This window comes from Aristolochia californica, unplaced genomic scaffold (genome assembly GCF_029961685.1).
Source record: "Aristolochia californica isolate CCGP_79_NKW_82.1479 unplaced genomic scaffold, dmAriCali1.0.hap1 SCAF_13, whole genome shotgun sequence".
Taxonomy (NCBI): domain Eukaryota; kingdom Viridiplantae; phylum Streptophyta; class Magnoliopsida; order Piperales; family Aristolochiaceae; genus Aristolochia; species Aristolochia californica.
In genome coordinates, this window is record NW_027181804.1 from 27,846,570 (window position 1) to 27,861,806 (window position 15,237).

At 36.9% G+C, this 15,237-nt stretch overlaps 2 protein-coding genes across 4 annotated transcripts; both read right to left on the minus strand.

The window, feature by feature from the left end:
- Positions 1 to 605: 605 nt before the first annotated feature.
- Positions 606 to 6,816, minus strand: LOC137947863 (cyclin-dependent kinase F-4-like). Of its 2 annotated transcripts, none has more exons than XM_068793679.1 (18): positions 6,709 to 6,816; positions 4,914 to 5,171; positions 4,765 to 4,808; positions 4,042 to 4,667; positions 3,883 to 3,961; positions 3,724 to 3,792; positions 3,549 to 3,638; positions 3,280 to 3,418; positions 2,824 to 2,926; positions 2,666 to 2,718; positions 2,517 to 2,583; positions 2,303 to 2,411; positions 2,078 to 2,143; positions 1,923 to 1,991; positions 1,777 to 1,840; positions 1,533 to 1,678; positions 1,363 to 1,444; positions 606 to 1,116 (listed from the first exon to the last, which is right to left on the minus strand). In XM_068793679.1, exons 4-18 carry the CDS (start codon positions 4,047 to 4,049, stop codon positions 893 to 895), a joined length of 1,368 nt encoding a protein of 455 aa, XP_068649780.1. In that variant the 5' UTR covers positions 4,050 to 4,667; positions 4,765 to 4,808; positions 4,914 to 5,171; positions 6,709 to 6,816; the 3' UTR covers positions 606 to 892. The 2 variants fall into 2 exon arrangements, with proteins under 2 accessions (XP_068649780.1, XP_068649779.1); XM_068793678.1 differs by having other exon boundaries at positions 4,765 to 4,840.
- A 2,909-nt stretch (positions 6,817 to 9,725) lies between these two features.
- Positions 9,726 to 14,892, minus strand: LOC137947856 (probable methyltransferase PMT20). Of its 2 annotated transcripts, none has more exons than XM_068793669.1 (8): positions 14,687 to 14,892; positions 13,224 to 13,503; positions 12,890 to 13,038; positions 12,538 to 12,733; positions 11,779 to 11,989; positions 11,013 to 11,685; positions 10,804 to 10,881; positions 9,726 to 10,411 (listed from the first exon to the last, which is right to left on the minus strand). In XM_068793669.1, exons 2-8 carry the CDS (start codon positions 13,494 to 13,496, stop codon positions 10,195 to 10,197), a joined length of 1,797 nt encoding a protein of 598 aa, XP_068649770.1. In that variant the 5' UTR covers positions 13,497 to 13,503; positions 14,687 to 14,892; the 3' UTR covers positions 9,726 to 10,194. The 2 variants fall into 2 exon arrangements, with proteins under 2 accessions (XP_068649770.1, XP_068649771.1); XM_068793670.1 differs by having other exon boundaries at positions 13,224 to 13,508.
- Between the last annotated feature and the right edge of the window lie 345 nt (positions 14,893 to 15,237).

Below are 15,237 nucleotides of genomic sequence, written 5' to 3' on the forward strand. Positions count from 1 at the left end.
TTAAAAAAATAAGTAGAATAAAATTACTATTAAACTACCTATTTATTTATAATAAAGGAAATGAAGTACAATAAAATTACAATCAATTTACCCATATAGATGTTACACCTAAAATCTAATACTTAAAATATTAAATTATAAAATAATTAAATAATTAAATATAATCAAAAGACTAACATAACTAAAATACCTTTAAGTCACACTACTCTTTGAAACCTCCTTCTATGAGATGCGTCTTAGACTCCACCATATTATATTTGACTCTCCCATAATCTTCAAGAATGCTCACTTCAAAATTTTATTTTTAAATTTAATAAAACAGACAAATTTTACATATTGTATGTTTAAAAATTACATTACAAATAAATTTTTTATGTATAATTAATGCATCAACCAGTAGTTTTGACCAATATAGTTCATGATATTTTTCATTAATTATACTATCAACGGGCAAAAGGCCTCACATTTGGTCCAGGCCATAAGTGAAATCTATGTACAATCTATGCACTCGTCGAGAACAGCAGAGGGCATGAGTCATAACACCCATAGTGAAAAGATATGGGTTTTGTGGCAAACATTGCAAGACCAATCACGTAAACAAAACATTATCACCATAACTATGCAAACACAGCCTTCAAAATAACAGTCGGATAATGTTGACATTTAACAATCAAAGCACAGATACATTAAACACACATCTGTCTGAACTTCTTTTAACACGACGCATTAGAACAGTACAACACTTCACATACAATATCAAAGGTAAAATCCACAGTACAACACTTCACATATAATATCAAAGGTAAAATCCACCCACTGGGTCGACATAGCCAAACAGCAAACCAAGCTTAGCAGAACACAATCGCAGAAGTCTATGGGGTATGACTTCTCTTCAGCCCACAACATTCCTGGAGTAGTTTCTGGCAGACGGTAATTGATGAGATCTACCAAGGAAATCGGGATGTCCATGCCACCCACCAGCCTTCATGGCGGGAGGTGGAGATGGTTTCACTGCAAACTGCTGCAGCTGCCGCCCAGAGTTATTAACAGTGACTCGAGCCATCTTCTCAGCAGTTTCATCTATTAGACGTGCATTCTTGCCCGTGGAAAGCGTCACTGCAAACATCAAAACCACAAGATGAGTATGCAATCCACAGCATGTAATTTGCAAATACAAAAGTACCTTCCCAACAAGGCATTCAAATACAAAAGTTCCTTCCCAACAAGGCATTCAAATACAAAAGTTCCTTCCCCTCAAGGCATTCAACTACTTAACATATCCTAATCAAGACAACCTTAAAAGCAACAGAAAGTCTCATATGCACCCCCCCACCATTTGCATAACGGGAAACAGATGCATACCTGGGTTGACACGTGCTGGTGGCCGATATTTTGGTTGTAGCTTGCTAGAGTTCTTCACTGACTTCTCGTTCTTGCCAGCCACCTTTGGTTTTTACCGAACGGAAATAGCCGACAGTTAGATAACAGAAAATCAAAATGAAGTAAAATTTCACCTAAAACCTGTACCTCACCTGAGAATCTAATTCCAGCTTCCGTTGCACACCAGAGTTCAAAGAGGCATGCATCCTAAAAGAAGAGAGGCTGCTTGCAGTTTTTGAATTAGACATGCTTCCTGAATACCTACGTGAATTCTGTTCGAGGGCTCCTTTCACTCCAGCTGAGCATTTGACATCACACACCACTAGTCAAACCAATGACCAGGGGAAGAAACAGTAGAGCATATGGCACTAATAAAAAATTAAAAAGTTAACCAACCAGATGGAGGTGTTCTTTGTGCAGCAGACCGCATTCTAAGTGATGGCGGAATGTAATAACAAAGCTGCCACATAAGAGGAAATGTAAGTAATGTAACAGGATATCAACGCAAAGAAAAGAGGATAACCTGCTGGACAAATAATTACCTGAAAAAAAGGGTGTTGAAGGGCTTCTGCTGCAGTTGGCCTCTTTGTGGGATCCCAAGTACAGAGTGACTGGAGTGTCCACAACATGAGATAATTAGAAGAGGTGAGCTGGGGGTTTGAATAGTGAAATAGCTTGCTTGTTCAGAGTGACATACCGAGATGAGGCTAATCGCATCCTCACTTGCTGATGGAATCAATATTGAGAGATGAACACTTGCAAACTACAAAAAGAGCAATTGAGTTTGGCTAAAAAGGAGTTGAAGATAAGAAACTCAACAAAAATGACCGAGCCTAAAATAAGGTCATCAAAGCAAACAAGCAAGAAAGCGTACAACATCAACTGTTAATAGTATTAAAACAAAAGCTATGATTATCAATACCTGTGGAAATTGGTATTGGATTCCATTAGCCAGTTGCAGCCCTTCTGCCCATGAATTCTGATCAGGACTACCAATTACACTGCATATCTTGTAAATCTCATCAGCTTCACTGCACTCCAACCCAAGAGCAACAATATAAATTACCAAAAATAAAACATAATTCATGAAAAAAACTCAAATTTAGGACAAAAGAAAAAAGAAAGAAGAGTGATACTTTGATCCAGGAAACAGGGGACGAAGAGTGAACAGCTCGGACATAATAGCACCCATTGCCCACATATCTGGAGCAAAGAAGAAATGGATAAGAAACTAAAGTAATTGAAGAAGTCTGTTGAATATATTATTTCCTTCTGAGAATCTCACCAACAGCAGAGCCATAGATAGATGCCTGCAGCAGAACTTCTGGCGCTCGATACCTTCCACAGACAGAAGGGAAAAGGAAAGAGAAAGATCTCATTGTGATGAGCAAGGAAAAAATTGAAGCCTTAAATAAGAAGAAAAGCAGTAACTGGAGTACTCACCATCGAGTTGAGACATATTCAGTATATGGTGGTTCAGAGGTAACTTCTCGAGCAAGACCAAAATCAGCAATCTTAATAACATCCCTTGTGACTAGCAGATTCTCTACAGTTCATGACGAACACATCAAGAACAGTAAACAACAATAGTAGAACAAGAACATAAGAATTCTAAAGGCCCATATGTTGTATATGCTTGCAATTATATATTCTTCACAAACTATCTGGTTTTTTTTTTAAATAGTGGAAAGTTTTTATTACTTCGCTAAGATCCAAGACTAAAGATTAAGATACAATGGGAAAGGAGTCCCCAAACAGACAGCAGGTCTAAAAACATCTTCATGATCATGACCAACACCTAATATGGTGTTAACACTCTTCTATGTAGTATGATGGTCATATTAATCCTTTCATGCCAATCACAAGTTTTTCGGTGGAACTGTCAATCAGCTGCCTTACCAGGCTTCAGATCACGATGGAAATATCCTCGCTGATGCATATAAGCAAGAGCTTGGAACACTTGAAAGCACCAGTTCCTAACTTCTGCCTCGGAGAACAGCTTCCCACGGTCTTTCATGAGCTGGTACAGGTTACACTCCTGAAAGCAATTCAACAAAAGACAGTTTTACCGTCAATTTATTAACCACAAACTACAGAACGTCACATGTCAGCCTCATACATTACAACTCATCAAAAGTAGTCACATAACAAGTTTGTAATGTACTCACCATGTATTCAAACACGAAGTACAAGATATCATTTTCTCTTATGACTTCCTTCAACTTCACAATGTTGGGATGGTTCATCTTCCGCAAGGACTGCAATAAACAAAAGTTAAAGGCAGACTAAAATTCAAAGAAAATTATATCACTTCACTTCCACACTGATGTACAGCAGTAATACCTTCACTTCCCTCAGGTTCATGCACTCTTCCCAAGAATAGTATTTCCTCTTCATTTTTTTTATTGCAACCTGCAAACAAACAACAACAATATCAACAAGAACGAAAAGACCCTGCCACAAACTATGATATAAAAATCTCAGGAAATAAAAAATGCTTACAATTTCACCCGTTTGCTTATTCATAGCTCGCCAAACACTTCCAAAGGTTCCATCTCCAACTTCCTTGATTACCTTATACCTAGTAATGGTAACAGAATTTCAGTCAAATCTCAAGGATAAAACCATATTTCACTGAGCAGGTTTATTATGATGACTCACCTGTCCATTATGATTGAAAATAACCCAAATAAGCTTCCGAAAGCTCACAGCTGTTTATTATTGACGTAAATAATGTGCAATCTAAAGATGGCACATCCAAAAACAGCCCACTAAGAGTATACTTCAAAAGAGAACTCCCTAATACTGCTTATAGAATATAAGCGAGCTATCCAGCCAAGTCCACCATCAATTTTGAATCATCGAGAAACTCAAATGTTTCTGATAGATGGGCTGAAAACCCTTATTAACCAACATTTCCTGACATGAGGCTCCAAGAAGATGATCTATTTTCAGTAACATAATAGTTCCTGCACCAAAATTCATCTTGCTGCCAAAATCTGAGCTTCAGGAATGCAGGCTGAGTATTCTTAGTAACTGCACGGATCCTTCTCCTTGTAAAGATCACTGGAGCCAAGCAATCACCATGGTCTTTGTACAACCTTTTTCAGTTTGATCTAGCAATTCGCCAGTAACACGTTATCCAGACACCATACTTGTATGGAACAATGACAAGGAACTGATAATTGCTATTAGTTCTGCCTAGCAATGAAAAACCATGCAGATCTACTCCTAGCTAAGTGGAAAGAAAACAAAAATCCTCATTTGTCAGCTTCCAGACCTCAACCCTGAAAAAAAAAGAGATCCAAGGATGAACTTATTATTCTAAACAGGAACTAAACCACAAAAGTCAAAACAGAAAAAAAGAAAAGATCAATGTAATACCCCACAAGAAATTTCCACAATGTCAAGCTCTTCAGATCTCACTCCTATTTCCAATAAAAGACAAAATGATAATGCACTGAAGAAGTACCAAATGTTAGGACCAGTACAATGATATTCAGAGACTAAAATCTAAGGGGGAAACAGCTTACTTGTGAGAGGATAATGTAGATCTAGTATGCGTTTCAGTATAGATTTGCATCAGGCCTCACGTGATGATCATGCAAAAGCAACTGACTACTAAGTACAGTTGACAAAAGAAACAAGAAGGAATACGAGGATGAGAAACCGCCAATCAAGGACCTCCTGGAAAAACAAGACTCGAACTCGGAGGCAATTTGACCAAAAGTGCAATTGCTCCATATCTCTTGTGCAACAGTTATGTCCTTAAAAACAAGATGGGGTGCAATCTGCAAAACAAAATAAAGGTGAGAATCTCATAGATTAACAAATGGAATTGGAAGCATCGTAATTGACTAAATCCTCACTAGTGCAAAGAACATTTCTTCAACATCTTAGAAAGAACTCACACTTTGATACAGTAAAATGAGCACTGGTTTTGCTGCATCTAGCATTTTGGACATCCTTTTTTTTTAAAGTGAGAAAGAGGGAGGGGCATTGTGCATGACAAAGGCCATCCGCAGAACTCCTAATCCCATATTGCACGGATATTTACATGGCCAAACTCTACCAGGTCTATACCGTGAAAACATGAGAATGTGTTCAATCAACAGGATATGTATTTTCATGTGATAAACAATAAGCCGCATTTTTTTACAACTTTATGCAAGCAGCATCCGTCCAAAACGTGAAATAAAATAAAGGAGCAACTGAACTATTCAACATGAGAACTGATATTTTGACATCATGACTTGAATATTTAAAGCTGGAGATACCAAACAAACTGGACCAAATCCCAGAGGATAAAATTGCAACTAAACAAGGTTTAAGTGAAGCTAATTGATAACATCGGCAGAGCTACAAACATCAGGCATCAAAGGAGAGAAACTTCAAGAAAAACACAAGACTATCCAAAAGTCCAACCGTTCATCAGCGTAACCATGATTTCTCAAATTAGGGTCTCTGGTTAAGATTTTGACATGCGGAGAAATTTCTAATTCCTGAGTATTTTCCATGTTTGCATAAAAGTCTAGAAGCTGTCCAAGTTCAGATCCATCAAACTAGAATTATTCAAAATAACCCAACTGGTATCAAAGATTGATCCACTATTATTCTTCAAGTCTCCAGATACTAATTGATAAATGAAATCACTCAATTAATAAACCCTAATATAAACTAATAAAAAGTCTGCCTTCCCACAACCCTAAGAATCTAGGCAAACTCCGAAACACCAGAAACAAAATAAAACAGAATTCTGGGAAAAGAAACGATTATATGGCAACCATATTTTGGGATTACAATATAACATTAAGCCTTGCAATCAAAATCTCATACCTCACTAAAAACCAGCAAAAAATAAAACGCCCAATTTTGGTGACAAATAAAATAACCATTGATCAAGGCCACAAGACATCGAACAAGATCGCAAATCCGCACCCGCAGAATCCAAACAAGCGACTCGAACAGACACAATGAATAAATCACATATCCAAATATAAACCTAATTAAAAACTAAAAATCCACAAAATAGCTAAATTAATTCAAGATTTCATCAGTCAAATCGAGCGTAATTCAAAACACCCCCGCTCCAACCGCCGATATCATCCATCCCATTGACTCCTCTTCCAATCCAAGCCGTAATCCATCCGAAGCGAACACAAACGCACCAGAATTACCACCACAATCCTAATTTCCTAAATCAACAAATAAAAAACAGATCTACCACGAGATAAAACCAATAATCCACCAGACGACATCAAAACAAAAAAATCCAATACAAGAGCAAGAGCAAGAAGAATCAGAAAAGCGCAAAGGAGAAAAACAAACCTCTACGCCTTCCGGCATAACCACCCAGGCGTGGCGCAGAGCTCTTCTCCAGAAGCGAAGCGAAGCTGCGACGTAGAAATAAAAGGAGACGAATTTTTCGTGCAGGAACAGAGGGCCCTATTTATATCCTTTCTCGAAAAAATAAAAGAAAAAAAGGATTTTTCTAATGCGCGCATTTAATAGAATTCGATATTTAACGTAAACCGAAGGGCGGTGGGGAGGAGATATCTGTTCTTGAGGAGGCGCCAAGACAGAATAACCTAACAACGGTTAGTTTTTAACCCACGGTCACGGTTAGATCGATTATCAGATAATGATCCTTGGGTGTGGGCCCTTGGTTAGTTGTTCTTTTGTTTTTTCTTAGGCAGATGCCCGCGCCTATTACTCTCCGAATATTCATCTTGTCTTCGCTTTCTTGTGAAGGGAGACGTCCCCCCTCTCACGTCTCGCGTTGGATTATTTATTTATTTATCTATTTATTTATTTATTTATTTATTTATTTTATGAGTCCAAAATTCCTCATATTGAGTAATAAAAAATCTATAAAATCAATATTTTCTAATATTATATTATATTTTATTATAATTATAATTTAAATATTTGTATTTTTATAATTGATAATATATAATAACTTTTTGAGTCACTAAAGAGGTGAAATTTAAAAATTTTAAAAATTTTAAAAATATTGAGTCTCCCTCTTAATATCTAAAAAACAAAATAAATATTTTAAATATCTTATGATTAGTTCATATTGTTTTTTTAAAGCATTAGAGCCTAATGTTTTTATCATTAAAAAAATCCATAAAGTTTTGAATTTATTTAGGGTAATAGCCTAAACCCTAAACCCTAAACCCTCAAATGTGTCGATGTTATTGTATTTGATTTTAAGGGTCCTATAAGGGTACTCGATATTGAGATAGACATTTTTGGCCATCTTTGTCTTTATTGATATTAAGTAAATTCAATATTTTAACTTATAAGTTTAATTTCGTGTTACTTAGATGTACCATTTTAGGGTTTAATTATTACATTTTGATTTATTTATTTATTTATTTATTTTATGAGTCCAAAACTCCTCATATTGAGTAATAAAAAAAAGTATAAAATCAATATTTTATAATATTACATATTTTTATTATAATTAAATTTAAATATTTTAACTTATAAGTTTAATTTCATGTTACTTGGATGTACCATTTTACGGTTTAATTATTACATTTTGATTTATTTTAAAAAACTTTTTTTCTTATTGGTGGTTAGTTTTAAAATATTAATATTTTGAAGTCGATGTTTGTTGAATTTCTGAAAAAGATAAATACTTACACTGACTTATTCATTATTGAATACAAGTAAAATCAAATTACCTTTAAACTACTCGTCTATTTATAATAAATGAAACAAGTATAATCAAATTAGAATAAAACTACTCATGTCCTAATTACACTCAAAATTTAATACTTAAAAGATAAGTTATAAAATAATTAAATATCTAATTATAATTAAAAGACTAAAATAACTAAAATACCTTTAGCTTAAACTATGTGACTCGACTTAGGCTCCATCGTATTATTTTTGGTTATCTGAGACTTCTTGTTACGAGAGTCATGTAAAACTCTTCTTTTTAAATTGATAAGTAATAATCTTCTAAATATCATGATTTTTTTTCGAAAAGAAAATGATGCAACTAACTTAATTAAATATGAATCCAATGTCATCCTATAACTATAGTATGTTTAAGCATTAATTTAAAATAAAATAAAGTATTATACAATATAGTTCATACATATTAGATTTTAATGCAAGACATTATTTAATAATATGTATTCATTGATTACTATAAAATATAGGAAAAAACAAACACTAATCATGTGCTTAACCCATCAAAATAATGTTGACCTATTAACTTCTTAATGAAATTATCATAAAGTGAAACGAAATCCATAAAAGAATCTCCTAAGTGGCTAGTTATTTTTCTTTCTTGTAAATGAAAATCCTCAGGTGATCGACTAAAACTTATGAACTTGCATTTTTAATATTATTAGTCTGAACAAATGCAATTACCCACCAAAAAAATTGTCTCTGTATTAACTACAAAAGTATCTGACTTTCAAAGATTTTTTTCTCTGAATCTAGAAATAAGATGTTGTCGTTCTTCCTAGTGAGATACTAAAGGTTTGCAAGTGCCACCGCTCCCTACTATTCATCTGGGCGTCACACCTACCTTGAGGACTGCTCAAGCACTATACATGTTTAAGGCTAGTTGATTTGGCAAGTGAGTGTTGCACACTTCTTCGTGGATTCCAACTTCCAGTTGTTGTTTTTTTAAGGTGTAAGTGTCAGAGTTAGTTGGTTCCGGTCCACTTAGGTTAGGTTCCGTCTACCCCTGATAGGTTAGGTATTTGGCTTTCCACATTTAACAGACCGGTATTTTGGTTTATATTGGCTAAGTGTTTGACATTAAGAATTTAGAGTTTAAAATATAAAGTAAATTTTGTGCTTTGAAAAAAAAAAAAAAACATTTGGCCTTTGATTATTTGGTTTGTAAAACCCCTAGTAAATCATGTTAACAGAAAACATCTCTTTGAGAAATTTAAATTTTATACATTAGTAAATATACAATTTTAATATAAAAATAATTATTAAATGTACACCTTAGGCAGTGTAACCCGACTCCCTCTCATGGTGTTTATTTGGACAGGAGTTTTCTCCTCCATCTCCCTCTCTTTGTTAGCTGTTGCGAATGTGGGATAAAATAAACAAAAATGACCACGTCCAGCAACAAATCAAGGACGTTCATTCAATCAGCAGCTAAAGCTCAAGAAACCTGTGTAAACATTTCTTTTTTTTAAGGATTTGGCAATCAGTTTACCTGGCTAGGCCTGTCTTCATACTATTTGAACTGGTTCAACTGGAAACAACGAAATCCAGTGGCTGGTTGAGTTTTTCAATCACAATAAAGAGCATCATCGTCTTTGTTATAGGGGGGAATGAAAAAGAAAAAATTACTGCGAACTGAGTGCAAGGAAAAGTAGAACTCGTATTGATTTGGTATCAGCCAGTCACAGAAATCAAATTGATAGGAAAAATATTACAAAAACTCCACCTTATGACGCATCAGGACTTGTGACTATGAATATAATCACCGAATTAACAGTTGGGAAACGAAAGAAAGGGAATGAAGAACCTGAATTGATGACTTCCTGTTGGCTTCATATTAAAGAATATAATATAGGGAACAAAGGGGAAAAAGACAGGGCAGAAATGAATGAGAAAATCAACCTATTTTGTAGAGAGAACCCGGACTCTTGCTGGCTCCGTTTTCTTGCCTCAAATACGTCAACAATGAGTAATTCCTCCGAAGATTGGTCGGCAGCAATGAATAAAAATTTGAACTTCTTTTACCTTTCATATGGGCTTTTTTTTTTTTATCAGTATGTACCTCGAATATCATTCTACTTGGCTCTGAACCTACTGTTTCCTTTGATTTCACTGACTCTGCTTGGAGTACCAAAGCTTCTTCTGGCAGATCAAAAGCTTTTCCTTGTCAACACCGTATTCTGTGTCATGTTTCTGACAGGTCCATCTCATTCCCTTTCCTATGGTTGATATGGCAGTTAAGTAATAGTTGGATTCACGGAGAATTACATATCCCTTAGGACGCAGAATTCGGTCCATCTCGAGCAGCACGTATTTCATCTCACACCTGCAGGAGGGATCACCATTCAATCAGTTATGACATGTAATACAAAGGCAATAAGCTCCATTTGGATTTTATCACTAGTAACGTCTTGGGTTCAATATCCCACCATGAAATAGCATTCCACATTCCACGCACTTATGCCAAATACATACACATATTATATTTATTTATATCTCTCTCTATATATATCCATATATATTTAAATATGTATGTATATTCCTTACTACAGATGAACCAGAGTGGAAATCTCTATTCAAGTCAGACCTACCAAAGCAAGAAATGAAAATATTTCTGTCGAGCATTTTGGTTCTCTATCCTTTGATCATGAATATGTAACAGCATTACCTGAGTTGTTCTTGAGAAAAATAAAATGATAAATAGCCAGGGGCATTTACCTGTGACTCTCAGCAGTGAAAAGACCATCAAGATGCAAGAGATCATATGTTCGAGGATATGTTGAGAAAGCCTCACACCTACAGTAGGAAAAGAAAAAGCATTTAAGCACAACTGTACAGACAAAAAAAAAAAAAAAAAAGATTCAAATTCCATAAGCGTGTGTCAAGTATTTATATTATTAGGGAAGGAGTTCGAAGCATTTCCATACCAGTCATGGACGGTGCCAATCAATCCACGATCATAGACTGCACCAAGGGTGTTCAGACCATATGAAGAGACGACATTCATGACCCAGATAGGATCATCAATAAGTGATGCAGCAAAACCTCCATATAGAGTGTTCATGTCCATAATATTTCGAATCTGATCAGTTCCAAGAGCCGGTAGCAATGTCTTGTAATGCTTTACCCTCACCTTCCATTTACTGTCATCATGCTTGAATGCACTAGCACTTGCACCAGGTACCGCATTAATTCGCTCAGGTGCAACATGAAGCCGCTCGGGCCACTTGGGAGTAGATTTTAGTCCAATCTTTTTAAAATTTTTGTCAGGAGTTACAAGGCAAGACCTGAGAGGGATGTACCACGCAGCATCTGGTTCAGTACTGTCATCACACTTTGGTGGGTAAGCATCAACACCAAGCTTATCGTAACAACTACTATCTGATGCTTTCTGCCATACTGCTATGTCATCCTTTTGAGCATATAGTTTGAAGCACATGTTTTTCAGAAGCTTTTGCAAATCATCATAATCCTTCTTCTGCTCTGCAATGGTTGTATTCCATCCTTTCCAACGGTTCTGATAGTTCACAGGAGGGCCTGACAGAACCCAAAAGCCACCTGGGCGGAGAATTCGATGTATTTCAATGAGGTAAATACCACCTGAAAACAGGACAGAATTTCTCTTCATAGTGAGCATATAATCTTCAAGGTGAAAATATTATCTTTGAAGGCGAAGGGAAGTTATAAACATACCAAATTCAGTCCATGGGATAAGACATCTGGAACAGTGCGCCATATCAAAAGAGTTGGAGGGGAATGGAAGGCGCTGTGTTGAAATGATACCCAAGATGGCAGGGATGCCACGCTCAAGAGCAAACTGAACTTGGGCTTCATGGTTGTCTCTTGGTGCAAGAGAAACTGTTAAAATTCCACGGTCTAACAAATCACCACCCCAGCTTGCAACCTGCAACAAATAAGTGAATTTTGATATCAGGTGTGAACAAAGAGAATTAGATGTGATTCACACATACATCAAGATATGAAACAATCAAAACTGTAAATAATCCACAAGGAAAAGATTTCCATTTTACCACCGAACTTCCCAAATTTGGAAGTCCAAATCAATTAGTAGGTGCAAATATATATATATATATTTTTTGTTTGAGAGGGAGGGGGGTGGGTCTGCCCACAGTTAACTCAAGAGGTCGAATACCTCAGAAAAATAACCCACAAGGACATAAGCCCCACTCTGAAGTGACAGAGAGGGATCCAAAGAGTTTCACTGCATTTACTTAGTAACTGACAGAATTTAGCAGTGCAAGCAGCTTTGGCAATTTATAAAAGACATCTAACTGAACTAAAAATGGCCTCCAAATTTAAGCTTTTGTAATCTTTTTGTTATTTTCACTGATTGAAAAAACTAACCTGCATATTTGAATGTCTTAGGAACACATGTCATCAAACAATTTATTGTATTTGAGAGCATAAATAAATGGAAAAAGGAAAACTCACCCCACATCCTGTATCAATTGCAGTACGTATAGTTCCATCCTTCATCTCAGGAATCAAATCTTGCATCAAATCAACATATGCACTGACTCCTCTGGGGAACATGGTACCACCCCCAGGAAAGAGGAATTTGTCGCCTTCTTTATGCAGCCAGTGCTGGTTTGACTTCTGTTTGTCAATCCAATTATAGGGCACATTCCTGAAAACAAAAACCATTTGGAAGGCAGAAGATGACTATTCAGTGAGCATAAAAGAGGCTTCGAAAAATTAGCTCAAAGGAACATAGAAAATGAAATTTCTATAAATAATTTGCAGAGAAACCCAGAACAAAAGAAATTTAAGAATACTGGCTTACCTATACCAGCATTGATCTTTGCTCTGTGGCCATCCAATTGGTACCTTGTAGCCATCAGGTGGAGGCACTAAGCATTCTTTTCTTTCGAAGATAGGAGGACAGTGCCGCTCCATCAGTGTGAGCCTGTGAGTACCATACTTTCTCCATCGCTACATTAATAAGAAAGTGGTTCGATATCAGTGCAGCACCGCATTAAGAGCAATGCTCCAGATCAACAGGCAATATTGCATAATATCCAATTTGCATATATAGGCAAATGTTCTGACACATAATTGAATATATTTTATGCTGCAACTAACTGTACATGGAGGTAGCTAAGAGTAGTAGTGTATACCCTTGGATCTGTGCATGGCGTATAGTCTTGGTAGTCTCTGTCACATTCAGGGAAGACAACAGGTTTAATATGAATAGGAAAAACTGAGCTACTCTTGACAGTGGGAACTGATCGTGAGTCCTCTTTTATGCTGACCCTGTTCCTCTCAGAGAAGAAAACACCGCCAAGATAAAATGAAAATCCACATAGTACGATGAACATTAAACAAATGGGAACCACCCTAGAGCTCTTCTCAGGGTATCTCAGATCTTTATTCTTCATTTTGTCCGACATCAGGAACCTGCTCTAAAACAATACCCACATAAGAGCATGTTAGTAAATCGACATGCAGATGCATGTCAGAAATGGAAGAAGAGCGCTGCAAGACTTTGTCAGCCCATTTTCTAAGGTGGCAATAGTCCTACAAACCAATTTAACAGTAAAATTTACAGGGATCTCGACCTGGAGCGTCAAGGACCAGCATAGAGACAAAAGAATGAGCTGAAGAAAACAAAAAGCGGGAGTTGAAATAAAAATACAAGACCGGACTTAATTGCAAAGGTTAGCGAAAATAGGGAGAGGAGTGACGGTTCCTTCCCCCTAAAGAATTGAATGATCACCTATTATCTCAATGTAACACTAAAACTCATTGTAAAGAGAAGAGTACTCGTCAGTTTGTGTACCCAATAAGCTAAAATTGATCAATAGTGTAATAGCAACTACCGTTATCTTTTTCCCAAGCCTTTTGCAATCAGTAGAATGATGACCCTATCATATAAAGCGCCAGAGCCAGTTTAAGGTGTCGCCGGTAAGCCCAGAACACTATATCACAAAATGCGGACAAGCGGAATTCTTTTTTCTAAGCGAGCAAACCAATCCTGCTTTGGGTTTGATAGGTAGTATTGTTTGAGCCCTTGGATTTACTGAAATCAGGCAACAGCCTGAACAAAAAATCACCAAAAAACTTCTACTACGTCATTTTCAAAAACTATTTCCGAGAGAAAAAAGCACTTCATTTCATCTATCATTGAGTTTCTCCCGGAAGTAAAGCCACACGTCAACAGCACCCTCCTGCCACCGGATCGGGCTAAATCACACCCAAACTGAACGTCGAGGAGGAAACCAATTAGATCTCCTCCGAGGCATTTTAGATACCCAACATAATGACAGTTAACAAAAGAAATTAGACATTAACTTCTTTCCACGCTCTCCTGTTTCCAAATCTCAGCCGACCCTCCCTCAAGCTGTACGAAAAACTAAAAATAATCGATGAAACCAGAATTGGATCAAAAGAAACGGAACCGAATCTTATAGCATAAACATAACAAAGCACCTGGATGCAGAATCACGCTACGAAGCCAAAATCAAAGAGCTATTAGCAAAAGAAAGAAGAAGGGATCCGAAATTGAAAAAACACAGAGAAGCAACATCAAGCAAGAAGCAAAACCTCGGACAAACAAAAACAAGCCGTCAGCCAAAAGTACCTTATTCAGTTACCAAACTAAATCTATCTTCCTCCCAGGGCAGCGCTAATCGTCGAACTGAGATTTCCCCGTCTCAGCAAACGATCACCGCGCTCGCATTCACTGAGATCCCTCTCCCCTTTTCCCCTTGGAAAAGCTTAAATAACCGGATTCCTGTGGCTCCGGTCTCGCTGTCCTGCCGGTGGGCTCCTCCGTCTTATCCTCGACTCCCCATCATTTTTCAATTTTAGCTTGCCCCATATTCCCCCCGGAAAGAAGAGTCAATTTTTCCCTCTCCGGTTTCATCCACTTCACGGAATTACCGAAGAGGTAATCACCCCCCTTTGGTGGATTATACAGGCGAGTCGATTTCGATCAATTTCGTTGCTTTCGTGAGCAATAAAGTATAGACACAGACGTTTGTCGGTAGGAATTCTCGCAAAAGCCGGCTCTCCTCTCCTGCCAATCTAATACAAAAAAATCTGGAATTACCCTTAATTCCCGCGAGATCTCACCCGCGGTCGCTATCAGCCGACTTATGCGGTATGCGGCAGGTAGATTCTACGGAATGG

What these genes read in the sequence shown, in the direction of transcription:
- LOC137947856 (XM_068793669.1), bottom strand. Translation starts at nt 13,496, where the DNA reads ATGTCGGACAAAATGAAGAATAAAGATCTGAGATACCCTGAGAAGAGC. An exon ending in ATTGGCACCGTCCATGACTG is followed by an intron (nt 10,882 to 11,012) that starts GTATGGAAATGC and finishes TTCCTACTGTAG; the next exon opens with GTGTGAGGCTTTCTCAACAT. An exon ending in TTCACTGCTGAGAGTCACAG is followed by an intron (nt 10,412 to 10,803) that starts GTAAATGCCCCT and finishes TCCCTCCTGCAG; the next exon opens with GTGTGAGATGAAATACGTGC.
- LOC137947863 (XM_068793679.1), bottom strand. An exon ending in CCATCGTGATCTGAAGCCTG is followed by an intron (nt 2,927 to 3,279) that starts GTAAGGCAGCTG and finishes CATGAACTGTAG; the next exon opens with AGAATCTGCTAGTCACAAGG. An exon ending in ACAAAGAACACCTCCATCTG is followed by an intron (nt 1,679 to 1,776) that starts GTTGGTTAACTT and finishes TCAAATGCTCAG; the next exon opens with CTGGAGTGAAAGGAGCCCTC.